Below are 24,171 nucleotides of genomic sequence, written 5' to 3'. Positions count from 1 at the left end.
CTCTCCTCATCTTTTATGAAGTCCTGTGGATTATAGATTAAAAGTGATACATACAATGAAACCCCATTCTGGGCTCATTGTGTGGACCACTTTGCAAGACTGAGAATAATGGGAATAAAAAACCCTTGAAATTTCTTCACTGATATTAGATTTCACTTCACTACTACATACATCATCACACTCAATTGTATCTTTAATGTCAACATCACAAAGCATCTTTGCTACTTCTTCTTTGGGCATTTATTATTAATTTTTTATTAATTATTAATTTTCTTAATTTTCCTGAATATACAGCTATTTGCAACGGACATTCGTTTGACCTGTTTCTGAGACAATACTGTTGATTATTTCCTTTATAATTTTTGAGAGTACACTACGTATATCTTATATTTGGGCTAAGAAACTGGTCCTATTTCTAATATTTATTAATAAAGTCCTTTATTTCCTTTTTATTTCCTTTAATGAAGTTCTGCCTGAAATTACATTGAAATCATTTGCACATTTTCACCTGCTTCAAATCCAGCATCTGCTGGAAGTACTAGACTTTGTAGGTCCCCTTCTGACACCAAGATTAGTCTTTGTAGGTACACACAACTTTGTGAAAATAAAGACCTTAGGACAGGAGCACCAACAACTCATCAGTCTATACATATAAGCAGACTTAACGTGTGATATAAACTTTTCAGCTGTTTTAATTACATTTCTCTGCAATTTACCTATGGCATGTTGAATATACTGTTTTCAAGTATTTCCCCAAAGATAATGATACATTTGAGATGGCAACATTAGGATAGCACGTTCATATAACACCCCTTTGTGCAGCTCTTCAATACCTACTCTGTCCCTGGGTTCCACTTCAGCAGTAGCAACTTTAACCAATGTTGACGTCAGATTCCATAATGGAAGATCACTGCACATCACAACAGATTCTGAAAATTTACACCTCTTCTAATTTAATTATCAAGACTAAAAAATATGCCTTAAGAAAGACATAATTATTAAAATCCTATAAAGTGACATTTAAGTATCACTTAATATTCAAGACGTATACATTATCAGGGAAAGCTAGTAAAGTCAAAGTTATAGGATAACAGCTGCCCTAAATTAAGATGAATAAGGGCAACGATATTACAAGCATCTCTCCCGTAAACTACAATACATAACAAATAAGAAGAACATAGCAGACGTTCTATAACTGCTGTCGTGCAATATAGCTTCATACATTAAGTTACTGAAATAACAGGAGCGTATCTCCCTTTTATCCAGGGCCTCTAATCTTGTTTTAGATTTTGAGTGTTTACTGAAAATAAGTATATGCCATCAGGAGGAAATAAAAACTCTAATTGGTTTTCTCTCTGAAATGATTAAAAAACAAATCATCATAAGAAGATCTAATAAAGCCAAAGAAAGAAAAAAAATCTTACCACAGGGTTTTAACTGCTGAAGAACAAAAAAATATTTTTCTTAACAAATTTTTGCTCTTTTTTGTTCCAGTCATTTACTGCTCTTCTCTCCTCATCTTCCTCCTCTCTTATTACTTCCTACACAACAGATAGCACACCTAGTAGAAAAATCAGCTCCCTTTGTGAAGTACATAACTCAAATGAGAAACACAGGAACTATGCATTAATATCACAGGCTGAAGTACAGAAGTTTGTTTGGCTAGCCATTCCCACATTGTAGCAAAATTTTTCTATGGAAGAAAATAATTAACTGATAAAAGAACTGTTGGTTATTGAAGACCTACGCAATATCAAACTAGCCTTATGTTTAACACCCTGTGTCCCACACTAAAAAGCATTTGTAGAAATATGGTGGGAAGACACTATGAGGATAGATTATATTTCTCCATGCTTTACTGTTATAAATATTAAAAGAAAAAATAGCAATTCATATTATAAAGATCCGAATACAGAAGGCATGAGTGTTCCCTGAACCTCTTTAAAGACGGAGACATTTGAGGGACCTTCTGTTCAGTGACAAGCAGACAAGCCAGCAGAGTAATTCTCCCCCAAGAGGAACATTAGAAATCTCATTAGCTTAGTAAGACAAGAATAAAAATTACAAGAACAACCACCACAGAGAACACTGAGGAGATGGATCTCAATTACTAGAGACATTTTGGGGGGAATAACTTCCCCAGCATGATAGCCACTGTTACTTTACTAACCATGACAGTGCTCAGGTGTTCAAAATGGTCCTTCCTCTTCATTCATGGGATCTCCCAGGCATCATTTTCTCACAAATTTCAGTATAAGAAGTTTCTGATTTTTTTAAGCTAGTACTACAATAATGCACCATTTTCAACTGGGCTTAATCACAGTACTTTCAGGATTGGACTGTAGGAAAAAACCTAATCTTAGATAGGCTTTCAGTGAGTAATAAGATTTACTGTGTAATAGGAACTAAGTCTCTAAAAATATACCTGTTTCAGTATGAATTTGTTAGTTTTAGACTTAAAAAAATAATTACATATTTTCTGCCTCATAAGTGTCCACTTACTCTAACTCCAAAATTCCTCCAACTCTGAAAAGCACTTCTGTTTCTTGAGACACTCCAGGAAAAGACAAATACAAGTGAATTACAGCTTTGTAACTTACTAAGCTTGCTACTGACTCCAGAACACTCTTTAGTAGCTGGTGCTAATGGGTATTTTTATCAGCAAAAAAGATGATGCCCTTCTACTTTCTGTGGCATCTGTCCTATCAATCCTGAACACAATGTTTCCAGTACCCATATCCATGATCATACAGGTAGCTGAGCATGTTATTGCTCTGGCAAATGCGTTATGAATTCTCAGATGATGAACTATGCAAAGGCCGAATGTCAGAGGTGATGAAACTGATAATCCATCAGTAATTTTCTACCCACCACCACAGCTCTGACCCATGAATGTATTTAATCACTGACTATTCCACTGATCAGAAGGTGCCACAGTGTAAAGACGTGTCTTGATAAAGAGAAGACAGACACACCCTGAACCACTGTCACAACCAGAAAAGCGTTATCTCAGCATCTTACTCACAGATATAGATTCAACCTGAAGTCATGTTATAGCAAAAAAGTTTTGTTTATGACAAAACTCCTCTTGTAAAATTTTTCCCTAAAGGAATAATCTTGGCAATATACATCAGACTGATTTTTCTTGTAAACAGATTAGGTTCAAACCACCACCACAAAACCAAACACACAAACCACTAGAAACTAAACCACACCCCACAAAAACACACACACACACAAACACCTGTAATAATATCTGATAAACCAAATCCCAAATAACACCCAATCCAAGCAAGGGGTGCTGCTTTTGTAGCAGATCTTTCAGCACCTTTCCAGATGATAAATTCTACCTCTGGTCTGATTGTTGCCAGCCTCATGACTAAGAAGAATGGCAGGCCAAATCTTGCACCCTTCACAAAAGTCTTAAGCAAACTTTTCCTGGCATGCAAAGAGCCGATCACATAGCAAGTGGTACTTTCCCCAGGTGTTCTTAAGGCAAAACAACATGCCTCCCCACCATTGGGCTATTAATGTCTCATTTTCCTGATGTTCTGTGTTGGCAGCCATGACAGAAAGCTTTGAACTTGTTTATTCACACTTGTTTAATCCTGTCTCCACACAGCACATCACAGCCTGTGGGGCTAGGAAGATGGATGAGTGAAACCAAGGCCACGAGGGGGTCAGGGTCATGGTGTCGCTGGATCTCATTAACTCCATCACTCACTGTAGCAGCCACTTCAGAGGTCACCTCAACTGGGGAGTTCGGGATAGGCGGTGGAAAAATGGCTGGCACAAGTGTACATATGTTCCCTACAGTTCATGCTATGTTAGGAAAAAAGTATAGATCCTTACTTACACTGCCCCTTGAGTTCCTAGGGTTGTTTTTAGTCTACTTGGTTAGAAAACAAAACAAAACAAAACATTTTTTACAAATATCCAATAGGTGTTACAGAAGCATGAAGACTGAATAGAGGACCACTACAAATCAGAAAAAAATTATCAATTTAGCATTTCCTCTGTAAGTATTTGCATACATATAGAATGTCACAGACGGGCTCTTGTATACAGTGAAAGCAGATGGAAATATATGCATATATTTTGTACCATAGTTGTGTTGTACACACTGTGTGCCTGAAAAATAAGCTTCTCGGAAGCACAGACATACACCTCTGTGCTGTTCATTACTTAGGTATTTTAATGTGCATTGACAGAGCCTACAGTGCGTATGTATTTCACGCATATATACACATACATTTTCATATATAAAAATGTGATAGTTAAATAGCTGTATACTGTACAGGTCCTAAACAATATTGTCAATACTTCATTATAATTTGAGAGCTCATATTCCCATAATTTTAGCAAATAAATATGTTATTAATAAATTGCACATTATATCCTGTTTATTCACAAGTTCTGTACGTCACTGTTAGGAACTTGATGACGTGCTGATACAAAACTCTTATTTTCCCACAGCTTTTAACTTCTGCTTTTTACACCCATCCCTCATAATGAACCATTCTGCGAAAGTGAAATTATTTCCAAGACAGACAAAAATTAGCATTATTAAACTATCTTTAAGTATCTCTGCAGCATTGGAATAAAAGAACTGCGAGAAGGGTTTGATATGACAGAAACCAAGTTCTCATTTGTTTAGTGTGCAAGTGTATCATGAGAAAAGTGACATATAAACAATGTATTTATGATAACCAGTCAAAATATTTTGATGAATGGCAAAATTAGCAAGTGAATTATATAAAAAGTAGTCAAAGATAAGCTTTTATTCTAGCAAGTGGAAACAGGGAACTGCTGGAGAGAGTCCAGTGCAGGGCAACAAAGATGATTAAGGGAGTGGAGCATCTCCCTTGTGAGGAAAGGCTGAGGGAGCTGGGGCTCTTTAGCTTGGAGGAGACTGAGGAGTGACCTCATTCATGTTTACAGATATATAAAGGGTGAGTGTCATGAGGACGGAGCCAGGATCTTGTCAGTGACAACCAATGATAGGACAAGGGGTAATGGCTACAAACTGGAACACAAAAGGTTCCAATTAAATTTGAGAAGAAACTTCTTCTCAGTGAGGGTGCCAGAGCACTGGAACAGGCTGACCAGGGAGGTTGTGGAGTCTCCTACTCTGGAGACATTCAAAATCCGCCTGGACACCTTCCTGTGTAACCTCATCTAGGTGTTCCTGCTCCAGCAGAGGGATTGGACTAGATGATTTTTCGAGGTCCCTTCCAATCCCTAGCATTCTGTGATTCTGTGAGCTCCCTACAATCTGACCAAGTTGTTTGATAAGAAAATCCAGTTAAAAAAAAGAATCTAAGTCTCTGTTCCAAACTCCCTATTTCCAATTTCAAAACAAATGTAAAAGCAAGGGATTCAGTGGAGATATTTAGAATAATGACACTGGTAGGGAAAGAAGTAATTCTACAACAGTTTGCAGATACCAATTGTACCATCACCACCAATTTTTTGTTGCTGTTTTTTGTTTGACTTTTTTTTTTTAGAGGGTGGGAATTGGTGGTGTTTGGTGGTTTGGGTTTTTGTGGGTTGGTTGGCTTGCTTTTAGTTTTGTAAGATGTCCAGTTCTTAAAGACAAAGGAAACCTTTTTGTTTGATTTTCTGCAATTTCTTTCCCTAGGGCTCACTTTCTGAAGATTTTTTATATCAAGTGCTCCTGGGGGTGGGGTGCTCCTGCATCTTGCAATAAGATTGATAGAAACAAAGTTTACATTATGTATATAAGATCTATTAAAAAGGCCAAAATTTACAGGAACTAATACATTCAGAATCAGATGTTGCTTAAATGGAAAGAGAATCTGAACAAAAGCATGAAGAAAGTCACCTGTTTTTTATAGTAGGTAGAAGGAGGCAAATAAAATAAAGAATATCCCTCATATTCTTACTATATGATAACATATGTATCTTTATTATATCGTAACATATGTATCTTTAGCACCTAGAGTGGCTCAAATCACATTTCCCAGATGAGTCTCCAAACTGCAAACTACTTGTCTCCCCCTCCAACAATCCAAAGAGTGAACAGAATTTAATCAACCAAAGAACTAGACTACTTGTGGAAGACATAATTTCTTGTTGCTGATCCTAAATTTGAAATATGAAATAAATCCATAAAAATTATGAAACAGCATTAGAAATAATGTAGAATCAACACAAAAGTAAACACTTCCAAAAATAATTTCAAGTTACTTTTTTTTTTTTTTGCTATGTACTGTTTAGTAACCCAGATGCTTTGCTAGAAGAAAAAGTCATCCTGACATACCATGCAAAGGTTCATTTAACTTTTGAGTTTGCTTTAGTAACTTCTAATTCATAACTAAAATGTGCTCCCATATGAGCTTTGTTATCAACTTAATTTAAAACATTCCAAATATTCTATACTTCAAGGGAGGAGGAAGGAAGAGGGAGGAGGAAGGAAGAGGGAAGCTCTTAACTCTGTGTACACATCTCTTTCATAAAGATAATCTTGCAGTAAAGATCACTAATATCTACATGACTGAAGTGACAGTGCTTACCCATACCAGATGCTTTCAACTACTACAGGTTTTCCACTACCTGTGCCTTTTTTCTCATTCTAACCAAGAAAAACAACTGTACTTCCCCAGAATCCATGAGGGGAATGAGTCAAAGTGTTTAAGCTCTTGTGTTCTCCCAAACCATGTCTTTGTCTGTAACTATCAAAGACAGACCATTGGGCTAGGTTGATCAACTGGTGTGACCTAGTAGGGCATTCTGCCTCTGATTCTGATGTAAAAAATGAAAGTTCTCCTGAAAATTCAGATCACAGTCCCAACTAAGAAACAATATTGCTACCAAAAAATCTCTGCATACAGTTGACAATCTGCATATTCCAAAGGCTATATGTACCTGAAAAACCTGTGAAGAATGTCCATCATGAAAATAAATTGAAAGCTGTCCTGAAGATGCTAATTTCTTTCATTTCTTTCACCGTTATTAATTTCTTCCATATAAGATAAAAACTAAGAAATTTTATACAACTACCTCAATGGTGCTCTTCAGGGCAAAACAGGAATTCTTATATTCTAACCACACCCAAAGTTGTATTTAACATCCATCTTTACTAAAATACAAAGCGATCATCCTCTTAGCTGTCAGCATTAAGGGTTTATAATACTGTCACTCACCAAATGCACTACATATAGCACTGAATAATGAATGACAAAAGTTGAAGTCAGAAGATTGCAATTAATTCTTTTGTCCTTTTTCCAAGCCTACGTTCTTTTAAATTATAATTGCGTGTGTGCATATATACAGCAGATGAGGAAACATTTGCATGCAATATTATCTAAAAAATAATCCAAAAGATTAACCAATGCAAATTCTTTTGCAAGATTGCTACTTGTCCACTTAAACAAGTGGTATTTTTCCTCAGATTCCTATGTATGGATCAGTGTTTTGAGATTTTAACAGAAGCAGAATGCAAGTCACTGAAACTATTTCCTTCCCACAGCAATGTTCATATGGCTCAACCTTGCTGGGTTGGTATTCTGTTCATAGGCTAACAGAAACTTGTTTCTTTCCTACTTATTTCATCAAATGATTTTGCATAACAGGTGGCAAGAGGCAAGTTCAAGTCCAGTTTGTAGACACAAAGTCCTCCAGCAAGACACAGATGGATTAAGAAACTGTCAGTTTTGAACACCAAGGCCACCTTCTACTTCAGCATCCAAGATTAGGCAACAAGCCCAGCAGGACCCAACAGGAAGAGCACATTACACGGGGAGAACTAGATGATGTTGAAGACTAGAGTAGGAGACACTTAATGAAGTGGAATAACAGAATGTGCAAGGTCATATGCTTTCAAACCAATTGCAGGGAAGTTTACTGTAAAGTAGACACTCACCTGTTGCAAATTATAAAGGAAGAGAAAGATCTGCATCAGATTACTATAGAATGACTATGGGCTACCCAACACTTAAAAAAGTTAAACATGATCACAGGACTTATAGATAAGAGAACAGTGAAGGTAGTTATTAATGTTAGTTCATAATGCACAGCATGCAAGTCCTGAAATATTATACACAATCTAGACACTTACATCTCAGAAAATGCATGCAGACTAGAACAGGTGAAGAATGACTACTAGATTCAAGAAAATATTTTCTAAGAAAACACATGAGCTTCTCTTGTTTAACTTAGCAATAGCTGAGATGAGAAGTGATATCACTGTGGTCTCTAAATACAAAGGAGAGAAAATAACTAAACTAAAGGAAAATCAGATCACAAGAACAATCATAAATAAAGCATGTTTATATTGGAAACATTAGAGCTGTTTTTCTCACCATTGGAAGACAAATTCCAAGACAGTCTTCCAACAGAAACAGGGAACAGAGAGAGCTCTGGGATGAAGGGGAAAAGCAATCAAACTGCTTTGCAAAGTGCAGCTTCAAGTGTTTCTGAATGGAATTACAAGATACAGCTATGTAGAATACAGGGGACTCAGTGATTCAGGGCTCCTCAATCTTTACATCTCTAGATCCCTTTGTACACTGGCAGACACATCTAAAAGACATCAGAAAGTGACTGGGTACACCTCCCTCCTCTAACATGATGAAGGAATGTCCAAAGTATCAGTATACATTCACATTGCTGCCATGTGAAAAATTCGAGAAGAGAAGTGGAACAAACCCACCACTTCACTTCCCACATAAATGCCAAATATTAGAAACTTGTTCAAAGTATAACATCTATGGGAGGACTTGAAGTGAAAGTATCACCAAAGCCACAATTAGATTTTAGTCCTCTAAGAAGAGGAACAGGGGAAGAACACACCTGAACAAAGGAAAAAAAAAAGGAAGAAGGATAAAGTTCTGGTGTCCTCAAACTAATATAATGATTACCAGAATTAAAAACTATATACATACATATATATGTATATATATAAAACATCCACAAATCTCACTGTAATAATTACTGTTAATTACCATAGTAATGAACTTTGTTAGAATTGAGATCATGCAACATTTGCAAAGGAATGGTCTGAAGTACCATTTCAAATAAGTACTTTTTTTTAAGCCTATCTGACACTGCAGAATAGCACAACATGTCTGAAGCATATGTCAACAATAGCTAATATCTCAATTAAGATTCAAATAGTGCTTATAGGCTCCTGAGCAAAGGGAAGAGAGTTGTAAAAATGAAATGTTACCTTGTTCTCCTTCATTTCCCAAGTAAACTAAAAATCAGAGAAGTGTCAAGCAAAAAAAATCAGGTCAAGATGACACGCACACTAACAGATCAGCCAATAGCTGATCTCTTTCAAGGTTTCTGTAAAGTCATCAGTAGGTCCTTAGCTGTTGACATTTCATCAGATAGATCATTCAAAGATGTATAAACAGCAGGATTTGATTAAAAAAAGTAAAATCAAAGAGGAAGAAAGAAGCTGATAAAAATCAAATTATGAAATGTCCAAGAAATTATTAGAAGCAGAATCAGATCGAGTGCACTGCAAATATCTTCTAAAAATGAAACACTGAAAGTTATCTTTCAGATGGGGAAAAAGGGTAGATCGTGGGCAGAAGAATTCAAGGAATAAATTAGAGATCCTACAGAAAGCTTCTCTAACCATTTCTGGATGTGAGAACATATTTCTACTGCAGGAATGCTGAGGATGATACTAGACTGTATGACTACACAGTGCAAGAGAGCACATTGCAAAGATGCACGTTCTGAAGGAATTAATTCACACAGTGGAACCAACGTGCAGCTGTTAAGAAAACTTTTCACTGGGCTGCACCCTTTTCAGCACACATAATCAGCTGAACTTAAGTGCTCACAATGAACACTCTTCTGGTAGCCAAGCCTGTTTGTTTTGTGTGAACCTGTGTTTCTCTTTAGAACTAATTGTGCTGTGAACACATGCCAAAACAAAACAAAAACAACCAACCAAACAAAAAACAACAACAACAACAACAATATTATTGTAGGATGACAAATGACCACAGTATGAGAAGAGTAAGAAAATGAAAATGGAGAATAAGCTCTGGAGAAACCTACAGGTACTGTACAGTTTTATATTATGACTGAAACCATATTAAATGTTTTTGGAGGTACCATCAGTGTGATAGCTCTTATATGTGCGTCATTAGCATTTTTAGCCTTTAACTAAAAATTAGATCTGCATGTCCAGGTAGAGCTCAAAAGATAAGAAATGAATATGTAACAATGCAGTCACCTGTCTACATCCTAGTGGATAATGATGGGAAAGTACTAATTTTGCCCACATTGAAGGCATCAATGCTGAAGCAAAATCTTAAACAGTTTGTGAGAAAACAATGACAGGAGATACAGTTTAGCTTATCCTGATGAAACACACCTCTATCGTAAAAATTCTAGTTCACTCTGGATACTGGTACAAAAACAAAACAACACTCAACCAAACAAACAAAAAAAAAATCACATCCTCTGAAATACCTAGATTTCTTATCACAGGTGAATTAAGAAGTAGGAGAAACACATACTCAGCTAAAAACTAAACTAATAAAGTAAATAATCAGAACTCATTTTTTGGCTCAAAATGAAACTTTGCAATTAGACATTGGTCAGGTCTTGATTTAGCTGTTATGGCTTCACTTATTGGTACTGATTAACCTCTTTAATTTATAATAGTGACTGTAAGAATTAAATTATGTCCTATACAGAAATTATGTATTATGTAATGGTTTCTAACAGTGGTATTCCCAATGGCTTCATCCTAATCCACAGAAATTGCTTATTGCAATACAGAAAAGGCTTGAAGTGTTCCCCCCACCTTATGAAATCTTCCTTTTCCCCAATTATCTAATCAGATATAATTTTATCTATTTTCTTCTATGAGGGGAATTTTATTTTCATTAAGTGTGCTGTGATAATAGTCATGGTTTGTTATATTTCCTCTTGGAGAAATGTAGAGTAAGGAAAAGTGTGATGGTTTTCAATGTCCTGATATGGCTCATCCACAGGACCACAGTCTCCAGCATTCAATACCTACAATAATTGCTTCTGTCTTGATGAAAGCAAAGAACTCCCAGCTCAGACAGGAAGCTTTCCAGACTGTTGAGAAGAACGAGGGCGAGAGGGGTATAAATAAATGAACAGGATATACTCTCCACATGTGAAAGTAACCCCAAAGCAAAAAAGCCCTTGAAATTATGAGTAACAGAATCAATAAAAAATTGTATATTTAAGTCATATGTTGAGGAGAAACTAGATTAAAAAAGTCATACACTCACTTCACAGTCACATACATTGTGCACTTCTCCCTACTTTACAGGTGGTCTTTACTCTGAATATCTCAAGTAAAATTATTAACTCCATTATTATGGACCTATTGCAGCCTTTTGCACATGCTCCAGCAGATAGTCATTGGCATTACAATACAGAGATGATTGCAGAGCCTGTATTTTATACTTCTCAACCTTTATTCACTGAATATTAAAACACGTCTCTTTTATTCGTAAAATTACTGTCTCCCATGTTTAAGATCTGGCTTATGCTTGCTTTGGAATACACCTGTGACTCTTCACACTAAACTCACTGTACTACCATAACCTCTCTTTTTACAGATAAAAACATAATTCAGTTTTGGATCTAACATAAACAGGATCATTGTGTTTGGAAAGCATTCCAAAGCCTGCTATTCAAGCAATCTGTGACATATAAATAATTCAAGACCTCTTCTTTCTTCAAACTATTTCAGTTCAAGCACAGACTCAGAAAGATGGAAACCCAAATTTATACTGCCATTACAAAATCCAATCTATTTCTGGTTCTCCAATTGAATTATGACTCAGAGTCTTCCACTGTTTTCTATTAGCACCAACCCACATACTCCTACCCTTTGCCAACTCATGCAGAAAAGAATCTTATTTGTGAATATTCCTGAGCTTTATTTTTATATTAAAATGTCAGCAAATCTCAGCTAATCTGAAAAGCTTCATATTTTCTTTTAAAGGAAAGTAAGGTAGAAAATTGGTCTTTTTTACCCTCCCTTGACCCCTGACCTTTGAACCACAAGCTCCTTGCCACTAAAGCGTTCAACACCTCATTTAATCTCTCCTCGCTGCATTGGCACAGCACTGGAAAAAGAAAAGGGAAAAAAATAATCTGGGGACTTCATCAATTTTTCATGAATTTTCATTTAGGCCAAAGCCCCCTCTTACAGTGGTCGATAGATCAAGCTGCTGTCACATATTTAACACCTGGGGCTACAGCTGCTCTCTCTGGGGGCGGCTGCTGACTCAGGGTAGATCGGAGGCAGCCTGAGTCAGTGCAAGGACCCTCATGCTCAGTCTGTTGCTCACATGCGGCACCCCAGTGCTTGTAACTGAAATCCTAGCTACGGCCACTATAGCAAACGTGTCTCCTGATATTCCCGCTGGAAAACTTGACCACATAGGTTCAACCAGGTCAATTCGTATGTTGTGAACAACCGTGCTTTTATTTTTAAACTTCTGGCTTCCAAATATGAAAGCAATTTCATAAAAGATCAAACTATTTCAAGCCTACTTCCCTTTCTAAAATCCACCCAAGAAAATCTAAGTATCAACATATTTCAAATAATGCCAACCCTTGTTGAGCCTCAATAAAAAAAACCCTGTAGTACACAAAAATCATAAGAAAGACATTTTACTCTTTTGAATACAATTATTTGTAGTTGTTTTAGGGCTAGAACATTTATTTTTAATGATTTACCCATAAAACATTCAAATATTACATGAGAATTTGCCACACGCACAGAGGAAGAATGGGTTTGCTGCTAGCATTAGCATTATATTTTCCTTCTGGGAAGCTCCTACTGAAAAAAAGCAACCCACGCAAAGCACACCAATGATTAGCGCATTAAAAGAATGAAATATATGAAGTCATGTCAATCCTAAACTGTCCCTTCAAACACAAGCCCCTATTTCTTCTTAAATGTCTTCTGAAATAAAGACTTTCTAAATTAAAAGGTAAACAAAAATTTCTACAAGTACATTCTGCATGTGAATGATGTTTTTTAAGTAACTTCTCAAATAACAGTTCACAGTTTCACTGTCACAAAGGAATTTTTTTGAGGACATACATCAGCACAAAAATATCTGTCCTTGATTGTATGCACGTGCTCTGAATAGGCATGGATTTAAAAGCACACTTACATGGTTTGGATGGACTGCTACCTATATTCATCATATTTGGGAAAGGTGTTAACTGCTATGTGATCAGAAAGAGCTTAGTGACTTCTTGCAAAACTTGCAAAAAATCACTTCAAAAGCACAAGGGACAAAATGATTGCATTCAAGATGGGCCACATTATGCTTTGAATCACTATATGCCCCAAATGAATTTCACTTAAGAGTTTTTCTTCTATCTTTACACATAAATATGGATACATCAGATTTTTCAATCCCAGTGTTTTTGTGGCAAGTGCACACGGACGGGGAAGAAAAAAAAATAGAAAAGAATGAACCACAATTAACACTGTTTCTCATCTGAATGCATAAGCATGAACACACTTAAGAGATGTCTAAAGCAAATAAATATTTCTTCATAAACCATTGAAAAGCTGCAAGAGAACATTATTGGTGACTAACAAGTTAATAAGCAAAGTAAAACAATTACTGATTCTTTCACTAAAACAGCAGACTTGAGCATTTTAAACCCATAAAAAGCAGCATTTTGTCTTTACTGGCACAATTTGAGGCCACCTACAGTCAGATAATAATCCAAAACCCCGTTGTCAGCAAAGGACAACCGTCGTTTTTCTGGTGATGAAAGCAGCTCGGCTTAGTGTAGAAAGAGCAGTTTTCAACACCAGTATAGATAGCACAAGAGCCAACCGCATGAGGCTGTGCCGGCTCCCACAGATGGGGCTGCAGTACAAGGGCAACTCCAGAGTTTTCAGCAGCAGCTGAGAACAGGTGAACAAGGCCTTGCTGCTGACAATGGGCTGTCAGCAGCAACTCATTTCCCTAGTGGGCAAACCACTGCTGCAGACCTGCCCATCTTCTTCAGCACGGAAATGGTGACGTTAGTAATACAGTGAAAAGCCTTAAAATAACTCAAAGTTCTCTCAAAATCACTCAAGAGCTTGATTTAGAACCAAAAATCATATTAAAAAGTGTCTCAAAACTAAGAGAAACAGGGTAGTTTTGCTGCTGTTCTCCAAAGGATGCCTTTGATATGCATTGAATACTGCCACATGTTTTTAAAACCAGGAAACATAAAGCCAGCAGAATCTCTAAAATTAAGTAAACAAGAAATGTATGTATTATTTACATTTTTTTTTCTTTGATTAATATCTTCCTGTAATCACAGCCATGGTATCGCTCAAGAAAAGGCAAAATAATGTTGGAGTGGAACAGGAGTGCCTGCTATTAAATTTGCCATTTAATTGAGGAATTTAGTCAGCTAAATTTCAAAGCTATGAAAACAGTAAAATAATATGGTGTCAGATGCATGTTGCTATTGCAAAAACTTTGGCTATGGTTTCAGATCTCAGGTTTTGTGTTCTACGATCCTGCTCTAAAATACCTCTGACAATGAAACACAGTGCTATTATTTTTAAAGGTGTCTTCTGTCTCACACACAGTTCATGCATGACCTGCCACCAGCTACAGTGGTTAAAACAGTAACTCCAGAGACCGGGGATATTGTAACAGGAGTCAGCAGTCACTGAAGTAGGATCAGTAAAAGCTAATGAAATACACAGTACCTTTAAATTTAAAAATAATGAGTCACTTTAATTTGACTCCAGGTATAACTTGAAGCATCTTCTGAACTTTGACAGGACATGCCAGTCTCAACAGGACTGCAATAAAGATTTCAAAGTGTCTCACAGGATTTCTCAGATAGTTTACAAAACACATGTACAAAGACAGACATAATTTAGTAAATTTATCTAGAGTCATACTCACCCAGAGTCCAGCCTTCCTCAAATCGGTTGTCCTCTCAATTCCTAAATACGTAACACAACTAACTTTCTGTGATGCCTTTATTGGCAGATATGTGTTTACTCATGCCTTGAATGTGTGCCAACATTGTTTCCATTTTTCATTTGAAACAGTTCTGAATCTAGATTTTGACAAGTGAAAGGTAGTGCAAAAGTCTGTTCTACTTGACCTATACCACCATCTAAATATTTCAAAATTTTCTGCATTTTCTGCAACTTCTGAGAAGACTGAAGCCTCAAGATCACATAACATTGGCTATACAAATCTGCAGATTGCATCAGGAATAAAGATTTCTCATCCATGTTTGTTGTTTTTTTTTTCTCCCCTTTAAACCAACATATATTTGAATGTGTACTTAAATCCATTCTTTATCAACTAAGCAATACAAGTTTGTGCTAAATCCTTATTTCAAACACATTTGACTGAAACTACTGCCAGATGAAGAAGTGTTGGTGGGGGGGGAAGTGAAGTCCAGCAAAAGAACAGGATTTTTAAGCCTGCTACAATACACCTTTATGCGAAGATACACAGTTACCCTTAGCTGATATTCTGAAAAGATTACCAAGCAGCAAAAACTAATATACAACATGTTGTATTTTATGTATGATGAGCTTGTTTGCTATGTGAATATAATGAACGCGTCTGCTAACGCTACTGGAAGCAGATCATGCATTTGGGTGGTCTCTGAAAGAGCCGTGACAGCTCCTCTGTTAAGATAATCGATAAAGAATAAGACTGCTCTGGATGATATGAGAAATGGTCAACAATTTCACTTGTCATTCACATAATGAATGAGGCCCGTATCAAGTTTGTGATAGAGTAGCATATATTGAGTTTTCCAGCAGTAGAGAACATGAGTCACCAAGAAGCTGTCTGCTTCTGTTGAGGTAACAGATGACTAGATAAAAAGAAACAGACAGTGCACCTTATATTAAATGACAGGTATTTTTCCACATTAGTTTCAGTATAACCAACTTTAGTCATAATTTAAAAATTAGATTATTCTTTAGAGGAAGATTAGCCTTTGTCCATGTTTGTGCCAATCATTATTACACACCGGCTAGAACCTTGCTTCAGTATAAATCGTGTATTCCGTATGGTCACTGCTACTGTATAAATGCATGTAGAAATGCATTGACTAAGAGCTATAGCTAATGACAGAATGCCATAGCTATTTACATTTGTTATCTCCTAGACTACTGACTGCGTGCAAGTGCTGGACGACAACATAAAAGCAACTATAAAGCTTTACAAAATGTTAATTACATAAAACTACTCACATGCCACTTCCAGAGATGCATTCCGACTCACAGCTTCTCCAAGATAGTTCCTTGCTACACAAACGTAACTTCCTTCATCAGGTTTACTCCTGCGTCCATGCACAATACGTAAGAAAAATAAAGATCCGCTGGGCAGCAGCATGCGGTGGGAGCGCGGATCATCCTTGTCCGTTTCCACTCGCTCTCCATCCTTGTACCACTCAATAGTAGGAGTTGGCCGTCCTTCAGCTTTACAGTTCAGAGTTGTTGGCTCTCCTTTGGAGACTATCACATCTGAAGGATGCTCAACAATCCGTGGTGGAAAGTCCTCCTGGCGAAGACGGGATCCTAGAGAAAAAGGAAAGAGGGAGGAAAGAACAACATATTTTAACTTCAGGCTTCACAAAGAGTTCTCATCACTTACTCTTTCAATGCCACAAAAATTGTCAAATAGAAGAAAGTATGAAAACTTGTACACATCTGATATTGTTTTGCCTGATATCAGAAACTGTATCAGAGACTTTCAAAGCTAAACACCTGAGTTGGACTACAGATATACACTTCTGATTATCAAAACCAGACTAGGCTTAAAGAAGGATCTGTCATCCATAAATACTTTACAAAATCTTTCCCTTGTTCCAGTAATTTTTCTATTTACAATTGCTTCTAGATATCTGTGTGCTTCCAGATTCCCCTTAGGGCTACTGCTCTGCCATCCTTTCATCCACCAGACTCAAGAGATAGACATCCACAAGCACTGTCTTAAATTGATTAACGGTTCTTTGTATTTTATATGTATACTTTGTATCTCTTTTCTAGAAACAGCCCAGGTATGGAAACAAGGAAAAAAAAAAAAAAAACAAACACAAACCCACACAAAAAACACACAAATAAACAAACAAAAACAAAAAGAAACAAACAAACAAAACACACAAACCAAAACAAACACCAAACCACAACTGAAAGCTGAAAAGTACTTCTTCCTTCAAAAATTTGTAGTACAACAGTTGGCAACTTCAACTGTTTGAAGTGTCAGAAGTCATTCATGAGCTCTATTTTTTATTTGGAAATCTCAAATGTCAACTGCACTTCAGAAATGTTCAGCAGATTGTGGTCACTTGCACACATACACACACACAAGTACAACAGAGGCACACATGCATCAGAAAGTGCACTGCATACACCAGTGTCTCTGCGAAGTTTATTCGTCTGCTTTAGTTTATCTTCTCTCTGCATTCATAATTTCCTTCACATTGCATTTTGGTGTCCATAATCTTTTATTTGCAAACATACTTTCTAACCTATATGCAATATCCCTAAATTCCTGTCAATGCTGCATTACAATCCTGGTTATATGGTTACTGAGAGCTCCAGCATTTCTACATAGCACAACCTACCAGGAGTCTGGAACCCTGGATTATCCCTGAGTGCACTCCAGGGGCTCAGTCTGAGTGCAGCATACATTGGAAAGGACATGGTTACAGGTTTTCCACTAATTTTTTTTCAGTTGTAAGGTTTAAGTAGCAATATGAATCCCTCTATCACTGTAAAGTAATATAACCCAAAATACCTTCTTCTTTCAATTGCTCTCCAGAATACTATTTTTCACTTTACAATACTGATGATGAATATGCCATCATTAAGCCTTCACAATTATTGGAACAACTAGGTACAGATAATGCTGAAGTTTCTGAAATAATAATTTTGTGCCCTCTACAACAGCAACTTTGTGCCTTGCCATGTACTCTTCTGTGTGGCCACTTTCACATACTGTTCTGCTGCCCTTCTGTGTGTCCTTTACATTCAGCTGCCTTCTGCTGCTTTCCTGCCCTGGGCAGTGGGAACCTGAACACTGTCCTCCACCTTCTCCAATGAAGTCTTATCCTGTCACTCAAGTCCTGAAATAAGGAAGAGCAGTGCTGGCAAAGGGGAGGCCCTATAGAAGTAAGGTGTGTGGAAGAGACTGGTGCTGGGTCCACCACCCTGGATAAAGTCCCACAGAATCTAGTATAAAAGGAACAAGGACCCATTCTACAGAGGGAATCCAACCTTTGGATTTCTGTTTTACTAACACTCAGGTCATTAAACTGAAGCTTGCCATACCAACAAGGTGTTACATCACTGCTGCACATACGGACTCTTTCAGTGGCTACCAGGTTCTATGATGACAATAGCAAAGTTATCACTAATGTTTACCTCACTTTACCTAATTAAGCAATATGTGCTCAAAAAAAGAGTTGAGATGTGGGCAGCAGAGACCATGCCAATCAGCAACGAAAAGGCTCAAGTTGTGTTTTGAGGGGGGCTCATACCAGGCATTCCTGCTATGCCTGGGTATACCTTCAGCTATCTCCTGCTGCAAGTTATTTCCTTCAACATGCACCTAAGAGGGGGGAAGAAAAACACACACAAGAAATCTATCCTGGAGCACAGCAGACTCCCTCCTTCAAAAACTGAATGGAGCAACTACAGCTATTCCAGAATGATAATCCGATTTAGAAAGAACAACTCCATTGCCTCTCTTCTGGCAGACACAGCAACTGTTGACATGCCAGAAAGTGACAGCCCCAAATGGTGTTTTCCTGGTGGAGTTTTGATTCTTCCACTGTGGCTCCCCTACCCTCCCCACACCTCCCAGTACTCTTACAAATGCAACCTAATTTAGAAAGAGCAGAAAAATCACTAATCCCATGAGCTAACTGGGCAGAAGATGATACTTCTACTAAAGGGTGAGATGGAACCACAGTCTACTCAAGATGACATGTGGTTGCACTGAAGCAGGCAGCTGGTGGTGTATCCTGGACTAGACATGCAATTTCCTTCTCCACTTTTCCCTCAAGGATTTCCAATCTAGGAATATCTCATGTATGCACAGAGCATGTGAATAACCCCTGAGTTTAAGAGTCCATAAGTAGTCATTACTATGATGGACTGCAATGACTTCAAATTAGGTGTTACATGCTGTTGGGCAAAACCTTGGCTTTGTAAAAAACTCCTACAGTATCATGGCTAACTGAAAGCTGCCAGGAAGCCACACCTACAAAAAGGAGAGCAATGACACTTCCTTGAATACATACTTAGAGTGCTCCAATGCTTACTGTACATCAATGTTCACACAGCTGTTGCAGAAGACCGGTTATTACACATCTTGAGAAGATTAGTTTCATATACACCTCACCAACTAATTCACAGAGAAAGTTTTAGGTTCACCTTTTTGCTTACTACTTTTTGCTTAAAACCACTGTTCAAAACTAACAAACCCAAAACATACCCCAAAGAAGATAATGTGCAAGTCTATAGTATTCTACCTTTAATATTAATGTTCATATTGCAGCATTAAACGAGAAATTACTGAGATTACTCCAACAAAAGACAGGACATAAGCCACCTGTTTTCAACTTACCTCTCTACACTCAAACAAAAAAAAAAAGGAAAAAAGAACAACAGATGAAATTATAAAATAATTAGATTTAGTGACATTCCATCTTGAGGCTATATTATCAGGCAAAACACACACACACAAAAAGCACAGAAAATAAACACAGAATTCATTCAACATAATCTCAGTGTCATCTGGAACACTGCTAATCACACGCCCCAGCAATATATGTGTGATTCCTAGTTTTGTGTTTAAGAATCTAAGCTAGAAAAAGATGGATGAGGATCGTTTTCTGCATGTGGTGAAGGTACAAAAAATCTCATAGTCTTTGGATTTCAACAGTAGTTAAATATAATAGCGTGGGCCAGAGTTGTGTGGTGGAAACAAATAAATAAATAAATATCCTTCTGCCATAATGGTGTTGAAGTTCCTGATAAATTTCTGCTGAGACCACGCTATAGCCAAACCACCACACCTGTTTACATTTACTAGACAGCTCAATATTATCTCCTTCAAAGAGCTTTTTTATGAGGATAAGGCAAAGAAGGAAGGAAGTGGCATCTGCAGCGTACCTTCAGGTATCTTCTGATTAGAAATTGATGAGTAGAAAAATTTCAGACTCTTTCAGAAAATATGGCTTTGGGACAGAGGTGAACTGATGTAAATGTCATAGTACGGTGGATACTACCAGAGCTAGAAAACCTAACATGAGTGAGGGTACTCAGGCAATATTTCATTTGTAACCAAAGGGAATCTATAAGTTTGGTAGTCGTCAGTGGGGAAATCAGAACTACTGCTAAGTAGCAGGAGACAAATGATGGAACACTATTAATGCACTGCTTTTTCCCACATGCTACGTTTTCACCTTAACAGATTAAGACACTTTCACTAGTTTCTTCCCAGGTAAACAACAAAGTCAGATAATCTTGCTAATTTTTTGCTACTCTTCACCTTCACCCTGTTTGCTTTTATTAAATTCACAAGCCAGCTCTGACTTAAAAAGATTATAAAACTATTTAAAAAAATAAAATCATGTTCAAAGGTACTTAGCCAATAGTAACATTTATTTCAGTGAAAAGCTCCATGAAATTTTCCAGTCACTGCTCAGAGTAAATAAAGAGTAAAATATTGAATCAGCGAAGTCTAGCTTTTATAATTATTATTTCATTTTTGCTTCTACCAGTATATACTACTACTTCTACATAAATGTAGAATCTTTCCAGTTTTCATAAAGAATGTATCTGAAATTCCTATGGTAAAACAGAATTTACAGTCTACAGTTAACGAAAACTAAAATATAGATCATGAAATCCTGTATCAAATTGTTCACTATGCATTAATGCTACTCTGTTGCATGTTTACTTGTGAATAAAGTCACCTTTATCTTAAAGTGAACATCAAGTTATCAACTTGCATAATCTAAGATACTGCAAGGCAATGTTTTGACACTCTGACAAACAATTTTAATTTTCAGATACCAAAGCCTGCTAACTACTGATAATTGCTGACCTGATAAATGTTGACTGTTGGGAAATGCTGTAGTTCTCCTAATAATAATTTCTGACTTTATAGATTTGTGATAATCTGTCGCTTCACAGGTAATGAACACTCTTGCATTCATACTTACCTTCATGTAAATAATTTCTGCATCAGTCATTGCTAATGTCTATAGAGGTCATGACACTAAACAGGTGAACTCCTGCTTCATACTAAAGCCAAGCCAGCGGGAGCTGCTGAAGGAAACACTTTGCCACAAAAAGGCAAGAGGAAGCTCCAGTTATTTGGATGTCCAGATGCAGCACATGCATTGAAATATATTCACCACCTACTCTTATACTCCCCTTTCTGTCTTATGAATTTGTATACTTACATACTTCCCAAAGTAGTGAAAGAAAGTAAAAAGTGAGCAAAGCTGACAAAAGGAGAAAAAAATCTGGACTGTATATTGCACTTACGGTGTCTGAAGACACTCTGTTCTTCCATTTCCCCGGTTGTAATTCAATCCAGATGTGTGGGACAAGACATAACCCGAGAATCATGTTCAAGACTAGTCTTTTGGAAAGTGTAAAAGATGACAGTCATTCATTCATTTTGACCAGTTCAGTACCATCAGTGTTGTGAGTCAGACTGTCTCATTATTACCAACAAACCTCATGGACTTGTTGTAATATGGTCTGACTTCCTCATAAGTTTCCTCAGAGATTCCAATGTACCACATAGTTACAGCTGCACTACTGGCAGAACACCTATTATTTTCAACTTAGCTTGGTTGATCCTATAGCCAAATAACCCTAAAAAAAAAAAAAAGTATTTCGTAATTCAGATCTCCAAATTGCCTTTGAGAACCTCCTCAGTACTCTCTCTTCCTTTCTGACTTTTCTGACTGTTACTGCTTTCCACCAGTGATTCAGCTGTCTGATATACAGTTTATTTGCATCTTTTCACCTCTTTTCCAACTTTTTCCTACTTTCTACAGAAAAGCTCTTCCTAAGTTGACCTCTAAGGCTACTACTCCTTTTATACTCTTTCTGAAGTCTCACATTTTCATTTCTTTAATATTCCAAAGACATGGTTTTAATATACTTGGATTAAAGAAAACAAAACAAAACAAAAAACCCACAACAAACAAAACCACACTACTACACAAACACAAAACAGGACCAGATTTTCAATAACTAATAGCCACTTAACACTACACATACCAGACATCATCCCTAGTACAAAGCTGCCACCTACTATTCTGTCCCCCCTACTGTTCTCATTTTATTGCTATGCAAGGAGAAGTTTAAAACATGAGGTACTACACAAAGGAATACATCCCATTTGAAACATTTTCAGTTCAATAGTTCTGAAAGGTCATGCTTAACAGGTGTATTATATATTTAGTTGAGAAAAAAAAAAGCAATGTCTGAAAGATAACCGAACTTGAAAGACAAGTTCATAATACATGCTTTACTATAAAACAATAGTATAATAAAGAAACATCAACCAAAAAAGTCATACTGACATTTCAAAGCTTATGCCTGCTGCAAGTGAAAGCAATCAATATTATGTCTGAGAGATTATTAGCTCGTTCTAGCATTTAGAATGCATTCCTTATGAGAGTTTTGCTAACAACACATTCTCGCGCAGACAACGCAAAATGCCTCTTTATCAGGAAAAGAATGAGCAAAGCTGTAATAGGAAAAAAAAAAAATCTCCTGCAACAGGAAGTAATAGATGAAGGAAAGAAAAGGCCTGAATATATTTTATTTTACTTAGAAGGCAATTCCAAAGGTATATTCTAATGCCAAAACCCCTTCTTTTATACTAGAATCTTGAGTTATTTTCGCTGCACAAAATGAAAAAGAAAAAAATCCGAAATTAAGGTATGAAAATCACAAGAATAATGTGCGTTAAAGACAAGATTATTAGTTACAACAGTCTCTGCAGAATCTTTTCTGGCTTTGTGGCCAGGTTTAGGTTCTTCTAACCTTATGCAGACTCTAAGACTTCTGAATGATATAACAATAAGCTTGAAAAAAGACACTCCTGCAGCTACTTAGTTAAATCTATTGAAAGACAGTCACAGTTACTGTTCATTTTCCTGCTTCTTCATATGTCTTGTTCCACTTAGGAAGTACTTATCAGAAACACTTATTACACATATCTGTTAGATATAATGAATAAGTATGTTGCTTTCACTACCCTTTTAACCACAGAACTGAATGAAAGCAAGCAGAGATCTCAAATAGAGATCCAGTCTGTCACATCCTAGTTCGAAGAAAAGATAATGTATAAAAAATTCAAGATAATGAGAAGACTCAACTGGAGTACAGACTGATGCACTGGCATCAGGCTGATGATCCTAGATGCATTCCTCTAGGCGAAGTGACATGGTAAAGATTACATTTAGAAAATGTATACTTTACAATCTCTCCCCCTCCCCTGAGATTTAGCAGATGGGAAGAGACTCCAGTGATACGACTGTTTCCAAGGTAAGGTTTTTGTTCAAAGCCGTGCCAGCTATCACAAGGTCCTCTGAAAGCTTTTCCTCAAGCAAAGTTAATCCATTAAGCAACACATCCTAACTTCCCCAGGACGTGTATCTGCAGATAAGCCACCTTTCCTATAATGCACATCTGCCAAGAAGGGATAGCAGGCAACACTGACAAGAGAGATCAATAACGGTCATTAAAAAGATTTGACCAAATCTTATTGGAAGGCTGATTCCATTACGTTTCTCTTGTATAAATCTGTGACTTTGCTAAGCAAGGTGTAATTAACTTTAATCGCAAAGAAACACTGCAAACATAAAATTCTTTTTTTTCCCCACAATAATCCAGTGCCACAGTATAAGCACTCTATTCTTGTATAAAATTATTTCAATGCAAGCATTCCAAAATTGCCATAAAGACTAAATGGAAATATATTCTAATTCACTTTTTTTTCCCCTCATTTTTTTTCTCCTCACACAGAAACATACAAGTGTCACACTTCAATTTTGGGGCAGAGGGAATAATAACAATTACCCTGATCTGCATTACAGGGCAAAAATCAGAATAACCAGCACAGAGCAGAACAGTTCTATGCTGTTTTTAAT

At 36.8% G+C, this 24,171-nt stretch overlaps 1 protein-coding gene across 19 annotated transcripts in view; it reads right to left on the bottom strand.

Annotated features, from left to right (window-relative positions):
* Positions 1-24,171, bottom strand: part of ROBO2 (roundabout guidance receptor 2) — a 1,092,721-nt gene that overhangs the window by 399,655 nt on the left and 668,895 nt on the right. For all 19 annotated transcript variants that reach the window (XM_021299764.2, XM_021299765.2, XM_065064248.1 and 16 more), the window contains one exon: positions 16,232-16,558. In XM_021299764.2, coding sequence (XP_021155439.2) covers positions 16,232-16,558 — 327 coding nt within the window. The remainder of the gene's footprint in view (positions 1-16,231; positions 16,559-24,171) is intronic.

Source organism: Columba livia, chromosome 1, assembly GCF_036013475.1.
Source record: "Columba livia isolate bColLiv1 breed racing homer chromosome 1, bColLiv1.pat.W.v2, whole genome shotgun sequence".
Lineage (NCBI taxonomy): Eukaryota > Metazoa > Chordata > Aves > Columbiformes > Columbidae > Columba > Columba livia.
Note: the sequence above shows the minus strand (reverse complement) of the source record. Positions and strands in the feature narration are given on the sequence as shown.